Source organism: Myxine glutinosa, chromosome 1 (assembly GCF_964187855.1).
Source record: "Myxine glutinosa chromosome 1, kmMyxGlut1.1, whole genome shotgun sequence".
NCBI lineage: Eukaryota > Metazoa > Chordata > Myxini > Myxiniformes > Myxinidae > Myxine > Myxine glutinosa.
The window spans coordinates 150,855,760-150,879,425 of NC_136261.1; the positions used below are offsets into that span (position 1 = coordinate 150,855,760).

General features: G+C 43.8%; 1 protein-coding gene across 1 annotated transcript in view; it reads right to left on the reverse strand.

The window, feature by feature from the left end:
* Positions 1 to 23,666, reverse strand: part of CCDC91 (coiled-coil domain containing 91) — a 126,085-nt gene that overhangs the window by 48,187 nt on the left and 54,232 nt on the right. Inside the window, exons 4-5 of the mRNA XM_068119939.2 lie at positions 10,508 to 10,659; positions 8,164 to 8,361 (exon numbers count right to left, since the gene is read on the reverse strand). Coding sequence (XP_067976040.2) covers positions 8,164 to 8,361; positions 10,508 to 10,659 — 350 coding nt within the window. The remainder of the gene's footprint in view (positions 1 to 8,163; positions 8,362 to 10,507; positions 10,660 to 23,666) is intronic.

Here is a 23,666-nt window from a genome sequence, read left to right on the forward strand (position 1 = left end):
TGATCTCAACAAATGAAATGGCGTAGGCCATGTGGCGTCGGGTAGGTCATGATCAGCCCCCCCCCCCCCCCCCTTTCGTTTCACCAACTCCTGCATCTGCCACCGTTCATGATTATCAAAGTAGGCTTTACCCTGTTCACGATAAGGTAGAAATCAGTGAGTTGTATACGAAGAGATAAAAGGATGGCATTGACTTCGAGACGGTACGTGATATTTTCAAAAGTATATCGTAGCATTGTCATTTAAGTAGATTGCAATAAATACGTTGTTCATATACGCACTCTTCATTCTCATCTTTCTTCCTAACTCTTACTCCGACAAGCAAATCCCATATGCCATCCATAATGGTACACTCTATCCATACACCACATCCTCCCTTCCGTGGATGTTCCACGGGTTTCGGCTAGTGACAACTATTTCTTTGACGGCCACAATTATCACCACCATGTGTTTTTTGATTTTTTTTGCCAGGGAATGTCCCTTCAGGAATGGGTGAGACTAAAAAAAACATGTGACGTATTGTTGTTTTTCTTCTTTGCTTTACAGGAGCGTGGCTCATGTAAAAACAATGTAAAATGACAGGAAAACAAACATCAAGGGAACGAATGAACAGGAAAAGAGGAGAGGGAGGAGAGGAAGAATCGATGGAGGATGCCTACTCTGTGGCTGAGCTGATGTTGATCAGGAAAAAGTCATGGCTGATGTTTAGGCTAAAACGTTCAAGAGATTCGTGTGCAGAGGTTGCCCACACATGACGACCAACTCCCCGTCATGTCCATTAATGGTGTAAACCCCCTACCCCCTCAACAACAACAACAACAACATGCATTTTAAGGCCATTTTCCCTGCTAGAGTGGGGGTTAGCCTTGCGGTCCCCATGACAATCTTCTCCATCTTGCCCTATTTTCTGCATCTCTCCTTGTTAACCCCCTTGCCCGCATTTCTTCTTCCACCATCTTTGGCCAAGTCTTTCTCGGTCTTCCCCGTCCTCTACTTCCTTCTACATTCATTTCCATCACTCTTCTCAACCAGTCACTTTCATCCTTCCTCAACACATGACCAAACCATCTCAACCTGTTCCTCTTCACAACATCAATCACAGGCTCTATTCCCATCATTTTTCGCAATTCATCATTTGTCTTCCTCTCTCTCAACGATACTCCGCACATCCATCGAACCATTTGCATTTCCACCCTTTCCAACCTTCGTTGCTGCTCTACATTCATTACCCATGTCTCGCTCCCATAAATCATAACACTTCTCACACATGCAGCATACGCCTTTCCCTTCAGCTTCAACGACACTCCCCTCCTCATCAGCATGCCACTCAGTTCCCGAAACTTCTTCCATGCACATCTCACTCGAGCAACCGTTGCCGAGTCTGATCCACCTTCTCCATTCAGCATGTCTCAGAGTTAGCAAAATGTTTTCACACCTTCCAGTTTCATGCCGTCTCCAAGATCCAACTCAACATTTCCTCCATCTGCAGCTCCCTCTGTGCACACCTTACATTTGAATGTAGCTGCCACACTGGTTAATGACCCTCTCAGACCACTACATTTTTGATGAACCCACTCAGAGCACATTGTACATTGAATGGAGTTCACTCCGACACCCTTCCTGCACACAGCACAGGGCCACTTCCCAGTTCTTTCCACCTCACCACATGCTTTACCACTTGCCATCACCTTCGTCTTTCCGATATTCACCTTCAGACCTTTTGTCTCCATACATTCCTTCCACTTGTTCATCTTTTCCTTCAGTCCATCCATACTTTCCGCAATCAACACCAGATCATCTGCAGACAACAACTCTCACGGTAAACCCTCCTTTACGTTCCGAGCCAGCACCTCCATCACAGCTACAAATAGTAGTGGACTTAGTACCGACCCCTGATGCACTCCCACCTTCACCTCAAACTCACCACTGTTCCCGTCCTTTGTCCTTACAGCTGTGCGCGCTCTTTTGTACATTGCCATCACGACTCTGATAAACCATTCCTCCACTCCTAACTTCCTCATTGCCCATGTCAATACTTTGCGTGGAACCCTGTCGAATGCTTTCTCCAGATCAACAACCCCAAGAAACAACTTCTTCCTCTTCTCCATGTACTTCTCCTGCAACTGCCTCAAAATAAAAAGCACGTCTGTCATTCCTCTTCCTGGCATGAATCCAAACTGCATTTCATCGATCTTCACTTTCTTCCGTATCCTCCTCTCCAACACCCTTTCCAATACCTTCATTCCATGCTGCAATAACTTTATCGCTCGGTATGAGCCACACTCTAGAGGGTCACCTTTCCCCTTGTATAGAGGTACGAGGGTACTCAGTTCCCAATCCACTGGAATGCGGCCTTCTTTCACCGCCAGATTACAGATCTCTGTCATTCTCTTCACACCCCAACTTCCTGCTGCCTTCAACATATCTCCCACAACTCCCGTTGGCCCTCCCGCTTTTCTACTCTTCATTGCTTTTATCGCTTCCTCAACTTCCTTCTCAGTTATCTTCTCTGCCGGTCCTAAAACTGGGTTACTCTCTATGTTGCCATCCCATTCATTCTCTGTATTCAACAGCATTTCCATATATCTTTTCCATCTTCCTTTAATTCCATCTGGGTCCACAACGATTTTTCCCACTTCATCCTTCAAGCAACTCACCCCCATCACATCACACCTCTCTTTCGCTATCTGCTTTGCAATCCTGAATACTGCTCTCTGACCCTCTTCCGAATCCAAGCGTTCTCCGAACATTTTCCTACATGCCTCCTGCGCCTTTGCTACCTCGTTCTTTGCAGCCTTCTTGGCTGCCTTATAACTTTCATGCTCTGCTGTTTCTGCTCCCGTACCCTTCGCCTTCTGCCACTCCTTGAACTTCTTCCTCTTCTCATCAATCCTCTTTCCAACTTCATCATCCCACCACCATGTTTCCGAGTGCCTCGGTGGTCCTTTTGTCCATCCACATACCTCACCAACGGCTCCCAACAGATTAGCTTTCATTGACATCCAACCACTTTCAAGGTCAACCACATCATCCTCTACCCTACTCAGCCTCTCTTTTAATGCCTCCCTTACTTCACCTCTTTCAACCTCCACATCTTCATTCTCGGTTGGTACTTCACCCGCCGAGCTCTCCTCGCACCTTTCACCCTTATGTCGCAGACAACCAAGTGGTGCTGTGAAACAGCCTCTTCCCCTGGGATCACCTTTGTGTCACGGAGGTGCCCCCTATCTCGCCTACGCACCATCAGGTAGTCAACGGTTGTCGTCGACCCACCTGACGTGTATGTAACAAGCTTATTATCCTCTTTCTGGAACTGAGTATTACAAATCAACAAATCAGCTCCATCAGCAAACTCCAAAATCCTTCCACCTTCTCCATTTCTCACACCATATCCGTAACCCCCATGAACTCCCTCAAAACCATCCATACTCTTTCCCACATGTCCATTTAGGTCTCCTCCTACCACAACAACTTCCTCATCTTTCACGTTTTCCATCAGCTTCTCTATCGCACACCAGAACTTGTCCTTCTCTTCATTGCTCCGACCAGCCTGCGGAGCATATCCCGAGATGACGTTCATCAAGAGCTTTCCAATCATCATTTTCACCATCATCAACCTATCACTTACTCTAGTCACACTCACCACACTGTCTACAAACTCCTCAGAAAACAGGACACCAACACCATTCACACCCTCCAGGCACCCTTGCCACACAAACTTGTATTTCTGTCCCTGCCTACCCTTCACCATTCTCACACCACTTCCCTTCCATCTCATCTCTTGCCCACAACATATGTCCACTCTTCTTCCGACCAATACTTCCACCACTTCTCCTGATCTCCCTGTCATTGTCCCTACATTCCATGTCCCAAACCTCAGAAACCGATCTCCACGTCGGGCTGTACCCTGCCCATATGTCGTTGTAATTGTCATGGTTCTCTTTTTGAGGCAATGTTTTTGTGGCCGGATGCCCTTCCTGATGCCAACCCTCTTAGTCGTCTCTTACGACACGCAGGGATACGGTGTACCTATTCTAATCCAGGGTACACACCTCCCCCCTCCATGTCAGTAATCTACCCCTTGCCATCTACAACAGGCCCGCATCGTCCCGACCCTCTCTACAGCATCAATCCCATTACCTCATGTTCACCCTCTTCTTCCCCTCACCCGCCCAAATCCCCACTGATCCCACTTACTCAAATCTTCACTCACCCTCTCCCACCTTTCCGTCGCCATCTCAGCTTCCCCGTCGCCCAGCCCCTTCCCATCTCCTCCCTCGCCCCACACTCTCCCATCTTCGTCTTCACCCAGGACAAACCCAGCTTCCTCTCTCGCCAAGCCCAGTCCCAGCCCCCAGGCCCCATCGTCCAGCCCCTAAACCAGATATGGTGTCTCTCTCATGGGAAGTCTTCCTGGTATACCTGCCTTACACATAAATATAGCTGGCCTAAGCTTTGTGCATTTTCACGTCGCGAAGATGTCCTTCATGTCAAAGAGTTGGTAACCATGACATTGTTGGTAATGAGGCACAGCATCATCTTTCGAAATGCAGACGTCCATTAAATAAATCACTGAGCTTGCCATGTAGCGAATTACGTAATTTAAAATGCGGACTACGTCATTTCAAAAGTCCCATATTGGCTGGGTGTTGGTACCTCTTTCATGAGCCATAGCACTGCAGCAAAGGACTTCTGTGACTCCATGGGCCTAACTCAATCTGTGACCTTTCCAAACCAGATTTATTGTGAGCTTTCCAACCCAGCAAATCTTCTGTTATGGACTTGATAAAGATCAACTTTCCTGCGAAGTTTTCCTGCTCTTCCTCTACTCCAATCTGTCCATCTGATCATATGCTTATGTGGGTCAACATCTCTCTGGCTATTTTCATAGAGCTTCCTTAGCACTGGCAAGTCTGGCTGTTGGCAGTGACTGCAAGCCATCATCCCACTTGAAGACTGGGCTCTTATATCTGCCACCCCTGATATTAACTCACTCTGTGAATTCTTCCACAGAAACCTGCTCTCTCTTATGCACAGAATCATTCTATCTCGTCTTCAGTTATCATACCCTTCCTCTCGCCCATGGCCGACTGAATCCTGTGGTGATGCAGTTGCATTGGAACAACTTGACATCTCTTCCTGGAAGGAAAATTAAAATGAAGGCAACCTCATTCACTCCACAAATCCTGCAACGAGTGTGTGTCCACTCTCAGGAGAGCCAGAAAACAAAAGCTAGCCAACCTTAAGAATGAACTTCCAAACTTGTTTCCTTCACCAAAAACCTGGTGGCACATTGTTAAGTCTGTCTCTGGAATATGTTTCCCTTATATCCTTTCCCTTGTATATCCTTTCCCTCCCTTTAAATGGCACCAGAGCCAACTGTACTCATGAGAAGGCCAAATGCTTCAATTCTGTGTTTGTTCCAAAATATTAAGTCTCTGTAACCACCCTACCCAGTTGCACCCAACTCCTCCTTGACTCTGTCTTTTCAACTGAGAAGGTGGAGTAGTCTGGCAACCCTAGGCTCTGAATCTGCAACTGCCAGGACGGCATCAGTACACGACTTAAAAACCTGCTTTTGCATATCCTCTTTCTGGTCTGTTCACCATATAATTTGCCTTAGGTCATCTTCCATCTGCTTGGAAGTCCGCCACCATAACTGCATTACATAAACATGGTGCAAAAACGGCCCCCCTTAACTACAGATGTATCAGCTTATTTCCAATTTATCAGCAAGGTCATGGAATCCATCATCGCAGTAGACATCAATTCCTTCCTTTTCACTAACGGCCTGATCTCAGAATATCTTCGGACACAGTCATTATAACTTCGACATAATGCTTCTACTTTCCCAACAATGGATGGGAGCCCTCAATATCAGACATGAGATTAGACCTATCTCTCTGGACATATCTTGAGCATTTGATGCAGTCTGGCACACTGGCTTCAACCCCAAACTCTCTGCTTATGCCATCAAAGGCCACCACCTGTCATGGATCACTGACTTCCTGCACTCCCGTATTCAGCATGTATCTCTTAACAGGACCCTCTGATCTCCTCTCCTTGTCAAGGCTGAAGTGCCCCTAGGCAGTATCTTGGTACAGTCTTGTTCCTCATCTTCATCAATGATCTTTCTGATTCTTTGCAAAATCTTGCCTGTTTCTTTGTTTCTGATTCCACCATCTACCGTATCATTTCTCATCCTTCAGACAGGCAGGAAGCATCTTTTCCCTCACTGCAGACATTGATATAATCGGGAGTTGGTCCACATTTGGAATATGTCTTTCAACCCTGACAAATCCCACACTCACACTGTCTCTCCGAAAGAACCATTTGGCAAACCCTCCCATTTACTTCCTAAGCAAACTACTTGAAGAGGTTATATAAGTCACTCAAACTTTTGGGCCTCACCATCAGCCATGATCTTTCTTGGGTAGACCATATTTCCAAGATGGCCTCCAAAGCCAGCCACCGACTAGGCATTGTTTGTCACCCACGGTCTTTTCTTTTGACCTTTTGAACTTTTGACAAACTACAAGGCCTTCATTCGCAGTTTGATGGAGTACTGCTCTCCCCTTTGGGCTGGCGCTCCTGCCACATACCTTGTCCTTCTTGATACTATGGAAAGCAAGGCTCTCAACATCATTGGGATCATCTGCAATGAAGCTGAGTGTCTAGACCTGTTACTTTCACATCGCAGACAGTTTGGTGGCATCTCTGTGTTCTACCACCACCACTTTGGTCTTGCACCCTCTGTCCTCTTTTGGATCTGTCCCTCCAAGGTTTCTGCAGGGCGCACACAATCCGCCAGTAACTCCCTTCTGGATAAACTTCCAAAGGCTCTCTGCTCACCTCCATTCATTTCCTCCTATTTTCTCTCATATGTAGAACCAACTTCCGAGTCTGTTCAATCCCCTCCAGGGCTGAAAGATTGTTGGTCACTACTACCTCATAGTGGTGAACATCCTCTTTAATTTATTGAAAGTGTATGTCATGTCACTCTATAAATGACCAATTTTGAGACAAAAAGAGCTAATACACACAACGAGAGTCTGGTATGTGTGAATAATGAATGGATACACAAATTGTTATTTTTTCTGGCCAAATTAGTCACTACTCCTTATTTACTTAAACGACCTCCCCAATGCTTCCTTTTTGCAGATGACTTCACATTGTGTTGTACAGTACCCCCATCATGAAAGCAGCTGCATCACTCTATGCTGATCTTTAACTTATTTGATTCTGATCCAATAAATGTTATTCTGGTCTGATTTTCTTTCAATTCTGGCAAATCTCACAATCTCACCCCGTCACTCTGGAAGGATTGTCAAATGAACGAATCCATCTATTTGCTGTCAGTCTCGCAAAGAGATTCAGTCTCTTGAACCTCTAGGCCTCATCATCAGCAATGAACTCTCCTTGGCTGACCACATAGCAAAGCTGCCATTGAAAGCCAGCTGCAGACTCAGCATCCTCCATCATTCCAAATAATTCCTTGATACAATTCGGAACTAGTTACAGACTAAAAGGCCTTTATGGATACCTCAATGGAGTGCTGTTCTCTCCTGGGACCATGTCTGCATCTTCAGGATTCTACGGAATCTAAAGCTCTCGAGATTATTGGCATTTCCTGTGAAGAGGCTGAAGGACAAGGTATGTTGCTCTCACATCGCAAACAGGTTGATCGACACTGTTCATACTGCCTCTCATTCAGCCTACCTTCTACTCTCTCAGCCTTCCCCAGCTCCTCCGATATGTGTTCTTCCAGTAACCTACTTGTGGTTCACCTCCCAAGATACAGGCTTTTCACCAACTTCCACCCTTTTGGTCCCCATTTCTCACATTTGTGGATCTACATCGGAGAGTTCAATTGAACCCTTCCCTCTAGGAGTTGAGGCATTCAAAAAAGCAAGTGGTGTACCAGCATCTCATGACCATCCAAACGTGCAATCTTTTTCCAACCGTATTAACCCTACTCAAGTCAACCATCTTATTTGCAGGTTATTCTGTAATATCTCTTCCTCATTTGTTGTTAGTTCATTCCTTTGCTTGCTGGATCGAACTGTTGCCCCACTGGCACTATGTTGCCTTTATACCCTCTGTCACTTTGGTCTTCCATGACCCTTGATTTTGTAAACATAAAAAAGCCTTTTTCCATCTCACCTGATGAATTCGTAGTTTCTCTTGCTCAACCCGGCTCAATTTGGCTTGAATATTGGATAAGGATGAGGTTTGGCCTTTCATCTCTCGGTTTTCTGCTGGAGACTCAGATGAAGACTGTGCGCCTGTTGTTGCAGTCACAACACTGTGCATTTCTAGTGATGAACCCGTTGGGATGCTTGCCGAATCCAAAAGTCGAGGCTGAAAGCACAGAATACTTGAATATTATTTTTAAAAACCACTCTGACATTACCTTTAGAGCACCTTAAAAGGTAAATATAATTTAATTTATTCATATATTATAGATATCAGATTGACAGAAAAAAAACACCATGACTTGCCTCCAAATAATAAGAAATTAAGAGGGATAGTGATGACTGGGCAAGGTAGAGAAATGAGTGGGGTGAGGCGGAGAAAGTGTAGAAAAAGTTGGAGTCAAGAGGATGGAGTATAATCGTGCAAATAAAGAGGCAACCAGACTCGGTGGTGTCACGGTTACAGCATCCACCTCGAGCCTGGGAGGTCAGCGGTTCAAATCCCAGACGAGTCATACCAAAGACTTTAAAAACTACATGCTGCCTCATTGCCTGATGCTCAGCATTTAGAAGGTAAAGAGCACGGACAATACCCATAGGCGGGCATCCATGGGGAGGAGGAAAGCCCTCCCTAGGAAATGCCATGCTGAGTGCAGTGAGAAAAGTGTCACCATTGTTGTGACGTCACTGGTACCCAGAGTACCCCGGTAAGTGACGGCACTTCCCCCAAGCTCAGTGGCTGTTTGTTTTGGCAAATAGTCGTTTTGTGTCACGTATACTATATTTGACTGTATGGCAGGTGTGTGTGTGTGTGTGTGTGTGCATGTGTGTGTGCGTGTGTGTGTGTGTGTGTGTGTGTGTCAGCTCCACTTCGAGCCTTAAATCTTGCATTTATAAAAATGAAAGAAAGAAATAGCAAAAGCCTGGAATGAAAAAAATTAAAAATGGGGTAATCATCGATCTAGGTACACCTGATTGAAGGAATATGGTTTTCATGATAGGAAAGCAAATTATGAAGGATAAATTAGTAAGGTGTAGAATGTATGAAAAGAGAGGATGGGAAAATTGTCGTTAGGAAAGAGGAAATTGAAAATGGGTGGAAAAAGTATTTCAATAAGTTGCTGAATGAAGAAAATGAGTTGGATGGAATCTCTGCATCCATCAAAATAGGTGCTGAAATAAAAATGCAAATTAGAATTTCAATTAAGAAGATGAAGAAAAGTAAATTACCTGGAAAAACCTGGTAAAATTACCTTGAGGCACATTTGGCTGCCAAGGCAGTTTCATTGGCTAGGGAGTACAATCCTGGACGGGCTGCCACTCCGCCACAGGTATGGACTTGGACAAAAGTATAACTTCAAATAAATGGAAAGAATTAGGAGATATCCTAAAAAACAAGTACGTGCCAAGGTTAGTTAAGACAATCTTGTGTATTTAACCTGTTTAAGGCTAGCCCTATTGTATGGTAGTGAAGCTTGGGCCATGAGGATGGAAGATAAATGAAGAATAGAAAGAACAGAGATGAGGATGTTAACATGGACGTGTGGCATTTCATTGAAAGATAAAGGGCAGAGTGTCGATCTTCGAGATATGCTAAAATTTGCAGCATCGAGATTTAATTGAGAAAGAGAAGGCTTAGATTGTTCGGTCATGTAGCTAGAAGTATAAAGGATGAACCTAAAAAGAACATAGTAAGTTTTGGGTTAAATGGAAAAAGACCGAGAGGCAGGCCAAATGAAACATGGTGGGAATGTGTGAACAACAACATGAAAATATGAGGTCTGAAGAAAGAAAATGCAAATTAAATAACCAAATGGAAATATACCATCAATTGACCAAACCCCTAGAATAGGGAAATAAATCAATAAATGATGATGGAAAAAACAAGTCAGACTGCAGCATTTTTGAACCTATTGCATTCATGAGAGAAAGGGAGAAAGAAAGAATGTGGGGGAAAAAAAGGAGTGGAAAGAAGGGGGATGTAGGTAAGAAGAAATCAAAAAAGGAAAGAGCCCAAAAAATAAAAATAAAAATAAATTGCCATTTCCACATTTGTTACAGATTTACACCACCGAATATTTTTTTCTCAAACTTTAGCATTGCTTTTTCACCACCCATCATACAACAGCTGTAGAGAACAAGACATCTTGGCAAAAAGAATACATTTTTCCCCCCGTTATTACTCTTATCACCTAGAAAAACAAATTTGGTAGTTAGAGGCCAAAGGAGTGGAGCAGAAAAGAGTTGAAGGGACAACGTTTGGACTAAAGTTGAAACAAATACACAAACAATGGGAAAGGCAAAACTTTTACCTGCCCAGAAGAACTCATATGATCTGTTGTCACGGCATTAATAGTGGCAAGAGTGGAAGGAGTACTCTGTGATGAGCCAAGCTTAGATCTTTCAGAAGAACATCCATCAGATTGGTCAAGCAGGATGTCAGGAATGAGATGAGAAGACAAGCCTGGAGAGGACAAGTCCTTTAAGTACAGTCAGGTCTTGTGATGACAACACGCATGCGCGCACACACACACACACACACACACACACACACACACACACACACACACACACACACACACACACAAACTCTCTCTCTCTCTCTCTCTCTTTCTTTCTTTCTGCTATAGTGTCGCACCCTTTCTGGGTGAGACTAACAAACTAAAACGCGATGGAGGATGCTGGCGTCCCAAAAGAGGGTGAGCATTTTATGGATGGTACGGCAACATCATGAGACATGGAGGTATAGAAGGGCCGCTGTAGTGCGCAGTGGAGATGCCACCTGGCATCTAGGCTGGAAGCAGCAGTGGGGGTGTTCCCCCCAGGCATGCAACATGAGACAAATAATGGCTATGTTGTGAAAAATGAGAACCTAGAATGCTGCTACCCAGGAACCCTTAGCAGCAAAAAAAAAAAAAAAAAAATCAAGGCCAGTGGGACTAAACAAGATAAAATGGCGGCCGACCAGCAGCAAATGACCACCGAGTAAAACAAAATGGCAGCCAACTTGAAGGTGGGGCCTTTTCTGCCCTGCATAAAATGGCAGGTGAGTTATAGAGGCTAAATTAAAGACACCTCAAGGGGGATGGCCACACCAATAAGGAATAGACAATAAATATTTGAGGGGGGAGGGGTATATATATATATATATATATATATATATATATATATATATATATATAGATATATATATATATATATATATATATATATATACTGTATATATATATATATATTGTTATGGTTTTTAGAACCTTCACTAGTAAATTTTAGTAAATGCATCCCTTATAAATGTTCCCCTGTAAATAACCCCATCAATTGGTTTGTTAAAGATCGCACCCTAGTTAGTCCATGTGCAACACGTAGCAAACCATAGGACCTCTCCGTAATTATTTCATTATTATGTGTTTCAGTTCAGGATCTGTTCCCAGTAGTTGAATCTGCGTTGCATTAATCAAATAAGATAGGCCCCATTCCGTCCATTTTGCTCTCCCTCTTCAAATTGTGGTACCTCGCTTGCCAACAGCGTTCGCTGCCCCTTGTCTTGGATCGTTTGATTGCCCCAAGCCGCCATTAGCCATGCGGTCAAGCCAAGAAAGAAGGGGGCGGAGCCGCCAGATCACGGGCGTGGCACGCCGACGCACCACCCGAGGCGGGGCGAGCGAGCCCCCACCAGCCAACCAGGGCTGACAAAAGACCATCGCGGGCGTGGCTCCATGAAGCGCGCATGGATTGCAACACGCATAATATAAGGACGAGCGCGAAGCCTTTTTACGAAGAAGGCAGAGAGAGACGTGATCCGGCAGTTGGGTGAGAAGGTACGAGTTGAGTGAGAGGGTTCCAGAGTTGCAAGAGAGAGACGCGTGAGAAGACGGAGCATCCCAATCCCATCGCTATATGCAACGTCCGCTCGCGGTGAACGATACGCGCTCGCTGCCTGCCAGGGTTTTCCCGTCACGACGCGAGTCGACTCCTGGAGCGGGACCTCGATGCCTACCATCTGCCTGGGCCTTCTCATCCCTTCGTCCAGTCATTCCTGCCTGCTATTCCCTTTCGTGTAAGTCTGTTTGTCTGTCCTGTTTGTTGTCCTGGGGTAATATAAGACTGCTTAAGGCTGCCCTGTGTATCTTCTTCTTCTTCTTCTGTATATTACTTTCGTTTCTTCTTTGGTTCTTTGGTTTTGTACATAATTAATAAATGTCTGGTATTCCTTACTTTGGTTTCTTCTTTCCCCCGATCGCTTTAGTCCCTTCTTTCGATTGAGTACCTGTGGCACGATTTGGGCAACGCTCGGAATCGGGTTAGTCAATTGCTAACGGCTCGAGCCGCGGATTGCTAAACCGCTCGGCAAATACCATCTTGTCCGAGGTTCGAGCGGTACTTGTCTCCCTGCTTTGGGGAGGGATTGGTAAAGGTATTCGGGAGAACACCTTGACCAATAACCCTGATCAATTCCACTCCGCAAAGGAGCGTTACAAGTACCAGGACCAGAGACGGCCAGCTTAACAGGCCAAGGGGATTAACCCCCCTTGCTAAGGGGAGTGCCGTCTCTGAGATCCGTAACAATATATATATACAGTCATGTGAAAAAGTAAGTACACCCCATGTAAAGTTTTCACTTTTTCAACATATTTCAACATACAGCTATTTGATCTTCATTTCAACAATATTGATAGATAAAGGTGATATAATATAACAAATGTCATGAAACATTTACATTTTGTAGTCCATTGTATAATTTATATATACATAAATGCAAATTTCGCATGTGGAAAAAGTAAGTAGACCCTTGGCTCCAATAGGTGGTATTGCCCCCTTTGGCAGAAACAACCTCAAGTAGGCATTTCTTATAACTGTCTACCAGTCTCTGACATCGACTGGGAGAAATTTTTGCCCATTCCTCCATGCAGAATTATTTCAGCTGTGTGATGTTTGAGGGGTTTCTTGCATGCACAGCTCGTTTCAAATCCCCCCACAACATCTCGATGGGATTTAGATCCGGGCTTTGACTTGGCTATTCCAGAACCCTCCATTTCTTGCTTTTGAGCCATTCCTTGGTGAATTTACTGGTATGTTTAAGGTCATTGTCATGTTGCAAGGTCCACCTTTGGTTGAGTTTCAATTTTTCCGACAGATGGCCTCACATTATCTTCAAGCACCCTCTGGTACAATGAAGAATTCATAGTGGATTCTATGATGGTGAGCTGCCCAGGCCCTGATGCAGCAAAGCTGCCCCAAACCATAATATTTCCACCACCATGCTTTACAGTTGGTATCAGGTTCTTGTGGTCAAATGCTGTCTTTGGTTTTCACCAAACATGTCTTCTGGTACTGTGGCCAAATAGCTTTACCTTTGACTCATCTGTCCAAGGCACATTGTTCCAGAAGTGCTGGTCTTTGCCTAGGTGTTCATTGGCAAACTTTAGTCTTGCCCTGATGTTCTTTCTGGACAGCAAAGGTTTTCTCATGGCACACCTCCCATGGAGATCAAATTTGTGCAGCCTCTTTCTAATGGTAGACTCGTGCACTTTGACATCAACAGTGGCAAGAGCTACCTGTAGGTCCCGTGATGACATTCTGGGGTTCTTGGATGCTTCTTTCAGCATCTTGCGGTCTGCTCTCGGGCTGAATTTGCTGGGGCGGCCTGGCCTGAACAGGTTGGCAGTTGTTTGGAATCTTCTCCACTTGTAGATGATCTTCCGGACAGTCGAATGATTGATTTCAAATTGTTTGGAGATCTTTTTAAATCCCTTCCCAGACTCGTAGGCATCTATAACCTTCTTTCTGAAGGCCTCAGAAAGCTCTTTTGATCTAGGCATGGTGACGTCGCACACTTCAACAACAAAGAGCAAACCAAACTAAATGTCTGAGGTTTAAATAAGACAGGTTCCTCCAAGATCCTCTCTAACGATGTTCTCATCATTTGCACCTGAGCTGGTGCACCTGATTCTAGTTTTAGGTATTTGAAGTAGTGATAAATGTAGGGGTGTACTTACTTTTTCCACATGCAAAATTTGCATTTATGTTTATTTAAATTATACAATGGACTACAACATGTGAATGTTTCATGATATTTGTTATATTATATCACCTTTATCTATCAATATTGTTGAAATGAAGATCAAATAGCTGTATGTTGAAATATGTTGAAAAAGTCAAAACTTTACATGGGGTGTACTTACATTTTCACGTGACTGTATATATGCATATATATGCATATATGTCAGTAGGAATTAGGGGGGGAAATAGGGGGGTAAAGGGCAATATAAATAGAGGGGAGATACTCCAGAGGTTGGGCAAATTGGGCAAAAACATGGAGGGACTTAAATTGGAATTGGGAATGGAGATAGAGGAATTGAAGGAGGAGATGAACGTGTGTGTGGAAGCAGTAAAGTCTGATGTGCAGGGACCTTGTAGGCAGTGCTGGGCACTGGCAGCTGTGGAGGAAAATTGCAACGAGCTGGAGAGGAAGTGTCTGTTGGTTATGCCAGTGCGCCAATGGCATTGGCCTTAGCCCACATGACTGTTGGCAGAAGGCAGAAGACTGACTGTTATCGGGATCACTATGCCCCTTAGTTGTACATGTGGATTAGTAGTAGTCTGGTTACAGGGATTTGGGACAGTAAATGAGGATGCTGGGCTCGCCACTCAGTGGGAAATGGTGAAACGCCCTCTCCTTGGGGTAGAGGGACTGCCAGTGGAGGTGTGGCAGATAGGACCATTTGTTCTGGGAGAAGTGGCCAACGAAGAGGGTATTGTCCAGATGCTTAATACTGTCGTGTGACTCCCCTTGATTAATACCAAGGAAATCACGGATAGCCAAAGCCAGCTTTAACTCCAAAGGCGTTCAGTTCAAATAGCGGATTTCACTATATGTGTGTGGGAAGAAGGAAGAAGAAGAGGAGGCTGAAGCTTACCCGTCGCGATCGCCGGCAGTCCCAACCTGCAGGAAATAAACTCACACGAAAAACGGATTTGGAATGTACAGAAAAATAATTAAAGGATTTATTAAAATAAATGCCGATAAGAAGAAACGCGACGGTAAAACTAAATTTCCTAATCAGGACGTCCCCACACCAGACTTATAACACAGACGAAGGGAAAGGATAAACTGGATAAAATAAATTATGTGCGTTTTATCGTGGCACTTAGCTCAAATTGGTGCCTCGTCGGCAATCGTCCAGGCCCCAGCGCGAAGTCTTGACGCGGCTCCGGTGTTGGCGGGAAACCGCTTGTCGTTTGGCCCGCACGCACAAGGTCAGGCCTCCGTTCTCCTTGCATGCCAATGGATGGTTTAAGTCGAGTGTCAAAGACCAGGGGTGAGCGAGAGGCAGGAACATTGAGGGACAAGAGGAAAATGCGAGAGGCGAGGAAGGGCAAAATGCAAGAGTTCAGGGTCAGCGAGCAAGGGCGCAGGGCAAGAAGAAGAGAGCGAAAATGTCGGCCAGGGAGTTCTTTTATCGGTCGTCTCGTGACATCACTGGCGCTTCTCCTCCACTCAGCACAGTCCAACACTACCTTGTCCAGTTCTCCACCTATCAGCGCGCAGTCTGCCTCTGCCGTCAGCGGTGGTCTTTGCCAATCGGCACGCTGCTTACTGCTCCTCCTTCTTTCCCCAATCGGTGAGTCCTTTTTGCTCCGCCCTGGCCAATGAGCGAGTCCCTCCTTAACCTGGCCTGCCGGTTGGTCGACTCCCACCCAATAGTGAGTCGCTTCTTGCTCTGCCCTGGCCAATCACGAGTCTTCGGGGCGTGTCTTCGGCCTGCTTGAGCTATGTGTGCTTGCCAGGCGGGATTGTTACCCCTGGTGCTTGATGCCTAGCTTCCGTTTGGGTTTTATTGTTATTTACGGTGTAATGGCCATTCTCACTAGTGTCTATTGCGGTGCCATAAGGGACAAAGGATAAATCACATTGGGCAAGACTTACAAGGGAAAATTTCCCCTTATACCCTAATCTAGTTAACATGCCCCGCCCCCTCGTGACGGGGACGAAAATACAACTTAATCCGACATTCGGCTAAACAGGTCCTCTACTTATTACATGGGATGGTTCTTCTTCTTCATGACAGTCGGAGCATGATACCTACACAAATCTACCTGACTCTACATATTACTACCCCCACAAACATAACAATACCTTGAGTCATTAGGTGGATCAGCTTCAACATGTGTATCGGCCATGCTGACATGGGGCTATATATAGCCAGGTGGTCCAAGGGTTTGGTTCAGTGGGCCCAGTATAGGGCCACTGATTCAGCCAGAGTGGGATATGTAGAGTGCATGCGGAGTATATCTAACGTGGGTCATTGTTTAATTGTGGTAGGGCAGGCCACCATTTGAGGGCTTGTACCCCCAAAGGAGGCCTAACCCTCCGAGCCCACCAACTCTACCACCGTGCAATTGTACGAGCAGCCAACAGGCTGTACCTCCTCACCAGATTCAGGGAACCCAGAAAGTGCAGGGCACAGAGGGCCATGCTCGGCAGTTAAGGGTGGTTGTGAGCCCCCATTTTCATGACATTAATATGACCCTACTGCAAAACAGCAATGAGCCGGCGAAGCCAAAGCCTCAAAGTATTTTAATTACACATTAGAGGTGCATTAGATTGTGAATCAAAAAAAGACGGGTGAAACAAACTCCTATTGAACGTTTTCGCAATTGTTTATGCATACTTCCGCATCCGCAAGATGGCGGCCTCCATGGAGCGATTTGGTGCGTCAAAGCTTCGAAATTCTCAAGGGATCCAGCAAAATCTGGCTTTTCAACATAATACGTACGCGTTCATTCACAACACCGGTTTCGCCGGCTACTAGTACCCGACTGCAAAGCCACAATGAGCCGGCGAAGCCAAAGCCTCTTGCCACTATTTTACCCATCACTATGGCATCAGTAGGTTAGGTTGGTAGTAGGTAGGTGTAGTCGGTACCGTACCTCGTTCAAAATGACACCATTTGCTTTCTGGATGAGATTAAAATTTATAAAATCTCCTTCTTGATTAATTCGGTGAATTCCGTCTCAACTTCGGATATTTCCGGCCGTGAAAAACTATCCCCTATGGCCACGAGATTTCTAAAAAATAATTGTTCGTCAATTTTAGAATATTTGACGCCGTTTTCAGCCTCCGAAACGCCGTACCGTAATAGGCTTTTTTGAAATATTTTTTCAAATGCTCGAATCTCATTGGTTCCGGTGTTTGGTGACGGTTTTCGTTGAAGATAACCAGGGCCCATGCGGGCCTGGGGAACGAGGCTGGTCTTAAAGTATTTTAATTACAAATTAGAGGTCCATTAGATTGTGAATCAAAAAAAGACGGGTGAAACAAACTCCGATTGAACTTTTTCTCATTTTTTTATGCATACTTCCGCATCCGCAAGATGGCGGCCTCCATGGAGCGATTTGGTGCGTCAAAGCTTCAAAATTCTCAAAGGATTCAGCAAAATCTAGCTTTTCAACATAATACGTACGCGTTCGTTCACAACACCGGCTTCGCCGGCTACTAGTACCTGACTGCAAAGCTGCAATGAGCCGGCGAAGCCAAAGCCTCTTGCCACTATTTTACCCATCACAATGGCATCAGTAGGTTAGGTAGTTGGTAGTAGGTAGGTGTAGTAAGTGCCGTACCTAGTTCAAAATGACACCATTTGCATTCTGGATGAGATTAAAATTTATATAATTTACTTCTTGTTTAATTCGGTGAATTCCGTCTCAACTTCGGATATTTCCGGTCGTGAAAAACTACTCCCTACGGCCGCGAGATTTCTAAGAAATAATTCTTCATCAATTTTAGAATATCTGACGCCGTTTTCAGCGTCCAAAATGTGGTAAAAACCTTTAAAAAAATATTTTTTCAAATGCTCGAATCTCATTGGTTCCGGTAATTGGTGACGATTTTCGTTGAAGATAACCAGGGCCCGTACGGGCCCGGGGAACGAGGTTGGTCTTAAAGTATTTGAATTACAAATTAGAGGTGCATAAGATTGTGAATCAAACAAAGACGGGTGAAACAAACTCTTATTGAACTTTTTCGCAAATTTTTTATGCATACTTCCGCATCCGGAAGATGGCGGCCTCCATTGAGCGATTTGGTTTTTGAAATATTTTTTCAAATGCTCGAATCTCATTGGTTCCAGTGTTTGGTGACGATTTTCGTTGAAGATAACCAGGCCCGTGCGGGCCGAGGTTGGTCTTAAAGTATTTTAATTACAAATTAGAGGTGCATGAGATTGTGAATCAAAAAAAGACGGGTGAAACAAACTCCTATTGAACTTTTTTCAATTTGTAATGCATACTTCCGCATCCGCAAGATGGCGGCCTCCATTGAGCGATTTGGTGCGTCAAAGCTTCGAAATTAAGGGATCCAGCAAAATCTGGATTTTCAACATAATACGTACGCGTTCATTCACAACACCGGCTTCGCCGGCTATTAACTGTGGATAAATTAGCTATGGTAATTTTAAAATCCGCTGCAAAATTGAAGGCAGGAAAGAATGTTAATTCCATTGTGAACACAGGAGCCAGCACTACAGTTGTGAGCACTGCGGTCCTGAATCAGAGTAAAGAAGGCCAGAAGGGGGTCTACCCCCTGAAAAACCAGTTTACAGCTGGCAAATGGAGGGAGGTCTCTGATCATTGGACATGGTTGTGACGTTGGATTTGGGCAGAACAAAACAAACTAGAGATGCTTGGGTATCAGAGGTATGCGACGTTTGCTTAATTGGTTTGGATTTCCTGACTTTCAGTAGCTGTCAGATCGACCTGGGAAAAAGCATCCTGACCCTAGACAAGCCCAAACGTCTGGTGAAGTCGCTGACAGAATGGCCCATGGAGGGTGTAATAGTAGGTTGAGCCCTCATTAAAACTGACAAGCCAGTGCTGGCCACCAGGTAAATTAATCTAAGCAAAGAGCCACAGACTTTGAGGAAGGTATGAAGGTAGCCAGCTGCAACCCAATTGCTGAAATTGCAGAAGAGAGGGACCATACCATCACCCAGAGGGAAGCTCATTCCGATATCAATGATTTGCAAGATAAAATTAAAGGGATGGTTTGGACAATGAGCAACGTCAATTGCACAAAGGTGGCATTGCCTAAGTTAAAAGGCATGAATTTGCACGTATTTTCCTTGTCTTCTGAGGACATTGGATGCACAGGCATGGTGAAACACGAAACTAGAAAGCATCTGAAAATGCAAGGCTCGTCCACGTCCCCTTTGTTTTCGGACTTCTTTTTCTTCCATATGCTAAACATGACGAAAAAAACTAAAAGAAAATACAAACAAGAAAGAGCAATCAGAGATTGCAAACCCTCACCAGGATGTGTTTTCAGTGGTTTTTAAGGCTTTTGTGTTAAAACAAATATGGCGACCGAACCACGTGACCGATGACGTCATCATCATTATTTTTTTCTCCACCAATTTAAGCCTACATGACGCTCAAGAAAATTTCATCTCGATAGGATGAAGTTTTGTACTTGTCGAATTATGACGTCATAATGGAGGCACATATGACATCATCATTAACATATTTTATTCCCCATGGAGAGTTCTTTACAATGAGCCATGTCTCAATTTTGTCTATTCAGGGCTTTCAGAGATATAGAGATGCAAAGGTTTTCGGTTTTTACAAGATGGCGGCCGAACCACGTGATATATGACGTCATAATTATCATAAAAAAATTATACAGGTGGAGTTGCACCTATGGTGAAAATTTCCTGTCAATCGGACCAACGGTTGCAGAGAAAATCAGATTAATTCTGTGCGGACAAACAAACAGACAAAACGGACTCAAATGCAATACCCTCTCCTCTGGCGAGGGTAATAAATTTGAATATTTTAGGTGACCTTGACCTTTTGATCTCAAAAGTAATAAGCTTCAGTGACCCAATATGCAAACCCTGCTCAAATTTCTAGTCAATCATATGGAAATTGACAATTTTGTGACCTTGATCTTTGACCTCAAAACAATTGGCTTCTAATGCTTTATTGGTGAACCATTTCAGTGACCCAACATGCAATTTCTTAAAATTTCAAATTCCTTTGACCTTTTGACCTAATTATTAATTTGTTATCTCCATATTCTCATAATAAAGCATTCTCGAAAATTTGATGACGAAAGCTCAAATGGCAAACAAGTAATGGCCCAGACAGACATGATTACAAAACCCTTGTCTCTCGCTGTGTGGGGGGCAGGCTAATGAACCAGCCTGTTCTAGAGGGCCAGTCTGTTCGACAGCCCACCTAGCATCTTCCATTGGCTAAGGAGGAGGAAGCTGACGAACAAGTGAAAGTCATGAGATGCTGGAGTGATCAATTCATCAGCAGGTTTTTGGTTCTTTATGGTCTATCAGCACCTGAACATTAGAACACAAACTCTTGTATTCCTTGCCCAGAATTGTCGATATCCGAGATGCAGTTTCAGGCTTCAATTGGTTTTCTACATTAAATTAAAAAGGTGGGTATTGGCAAGTGGAGATGGATCAGACAGGTAAAGAAAAGACAGCATTATCTACAAGTAAGGAACTGCACGAGTTCACCTTTTGGGTTGTGTGATAACGTTGTCACATTTGAGCGTAAGGTGCAGTTTGATCGGCAGACATGTCTAGTTAATTTGGATGACATGCTCATGTATGGCAAAGCATTTGCCCAAGCTGTCAAATATATAAATTAAATGTTTGGAGGATTAAGAAAGATCAGATTGAAATGGAACCCTAGTAAATGGAATTTATTCACAAGAGAGGTGACCTACCTAGGTCACGATCAGCAGCAAAGGTTTTGCTACCGACACCACCAAAGTAAATGCGGTGGAGTGGCCCGTACCGAGGAATGCAAAAGAGGTGCGGGGCTTTTTGGGATTCTGCTCCTTCTGTTGGAGCTTTGTGGCAAAGCTTGTAGAAATTGCTACGCCCCTTCACGAAACTCACCGAGAAGGGAGTTAGGTTTAAGTTGGCCTGAGGAATGCACTTCACCAAATTGAAAAGGTGCAGCCAAAAAAATTAATAAATCAATCTCACTTGATGTTCTCAAATTTCTTTCCCTAAAAAAAATATATATATCAAACTTTCGAGATATCTGTAAAAATCATGTAAAAGCACCATGCTTCGTTAACCTCCATAAGAACGCCACAAAGCAAGTAACGGTTGCACTTCCAAGGTTTCGGTGAACATCAGGCTTATACGATGAATTCCAAATGGTATTTGGATACGAAGGGCTTCAGACTGATTACATGACTGTACCTCGTTCCAGTGGAATATTCCTGGTTTGCGAAAATGGCGGCATTGAAATGGCCTTGTAAAGCAGTGGGGATGGACGATAGGTAATATGGGAATGAGCTGTACGCTCGTGTCAATCAAAACGGAAGTTACTGTCTGAAGCAGGAAATTTAAAATCATATTATATAGGTGACAGTGTTCGCTCTGAGTATGGGAGGTACTTCGATTGTGATCTTAGTCGAATCGTATAAAAGACTTTAAAAATGGTATGTGCTGCTGCTTTTCTGGACACTCAGCATTTAATCATAGAGAGGAAGAAATTCTTCCTGAATTTCCCCATTGAGGGTGGAGATAAAAGTGATGTCTGCCCATACCCAGAGTACCCCAGGAAGTCGTCACTTTTCCTAAGCTCAGTGGCTGTTTCTGAAAATGCAAATTGCGTTCATATGCTATTTACAGTTTGTTTTTATCATGTGTACATTGTATCTGCAATGTTTTGATTGCAGATCGGAAGTAAAGCACCTGAAGTAAAAGCCCAGTGGGCACCATTTATTGATTTGTGTTCAAATTCTTTCATGAGCCTCTGACACTGTGAATAAGGAGCAATTTGCCAATTTGTCATTTGATGGAGGAAGCCAGAAAAAAATATTGTTTATTGAAGAAAGTTTCCAATAACCTGCCTCCACTTACTCATAAAAAATGTGATATTGAGCCAACGGACCACCACCGTGAAGTCATGGTTTAATCGCCCGATCCATTTCACAAAGTTTCCACAGACTAATGAAGATGTTGAACAGCCATGCCATCAACTACATCTTCATCATTTAAAATAAAAAAAAATATTGTAACATGGTACAAACTGTAATGATGGGCATGAAGAGGAACCAGATGAAAAAAATTCTGCCAAGGAGGCTCAAATTCTATCCATGGTTTGAATTTGAAGGACAAGACATACAAGATGCTGGGAAAAAGCACTTTGGGCAACAACAGGCAGAAGAAATTTCAGGTTCGTGCTTTATTCAATTTCGCAAGTTAATTTTATACTTCTTGAAAATGTTTGTTTTGGTGGAGATTACGAAAAGGTTTTATATTATTTGTTTTCACCATTTTCCATGTGTAATACCATCCTTTAAATTAACTACATTTGAAATCGTATTTTAAACAGACATAGCTCAATCAGGTCTTGATGTTTTGTTTTGTTTTCAGAGGAATGCAGTCATTTCTCAACTTCAGAAACATCAACATCTTTAAAATAACTTATGATAACTTAGCAAATTGAAAACTGCTTGGCCAACAGGGTGTGCCATAAAAAACAAACATCCAAAAAAATAATAATAATTGTTCACTCGACACCAATAACAAATATGAATAAAAAAATTTAAGTTGAAATATTCATAAAATACATCAATAGCTCAGTGGGCTCAATAGCTCAGTGGGCTGTCACCGCGTAAGTGATGAGGTCTGTGGGTTTGAGTCCCGAGTTGAGTCAATTTTTTCACACGAGCCCGACGCAGCCATTTACTTCCCGTTTATTAAATTGTTAGAGGAGTTCATCTTCAATGCACTTTCACACACTTACATAAACACACTCACATCTGGGGTCTGCCGAGCAGGCACGTAAGACATCGGCCATTATAAAGCTCACAGTGTTAGTGTGAGAAATACCTGAGGATATCCTGGAGACTCAATAGCTCAGTGGGCTGTCACCGCATAAGTGATGAGGTCATGGGTTCGAGTCCCGGGTTGAGTCAGAATTTTTTCACACTAGCCCCACGCAGGAATTTACTTCCTGTTTATTAAATATATATATATATATATATATACATATATATATATATATACATACACACTCAACCCTCGGCTATCGCGTTTCTCTGCTATCGCGGCTACCTAAAAAACTGTACAACACACGACTATCGCGTCCCAAATACACGCTATAGCGCACCGGAAATGGTGGAAAGGGTGCTACGTCATCACCGAACGTGGGGAAAGAGAAATCAAGGGAAATCAAGAAGAGGAAGAACTTAACTTATGCTCAGAAATTCGAAATTGTGCAGTTGATAGACAATGGTGAAACAAAGCGAAGTGTTGGAAAGAAATTTGGGATAAATGAGTCAACAGTGCGAGGTATTTATCAAAACCGTGATTATCGTAGAAACGTAAATAAGATTTAACATTCAACAGTGAAGCAAGGTGCTCCTTTATTAATACGGCACTGGCAGGTTACGAGGAGCAGTATCATGCCCACGTCAACTCCCTCCGCCAA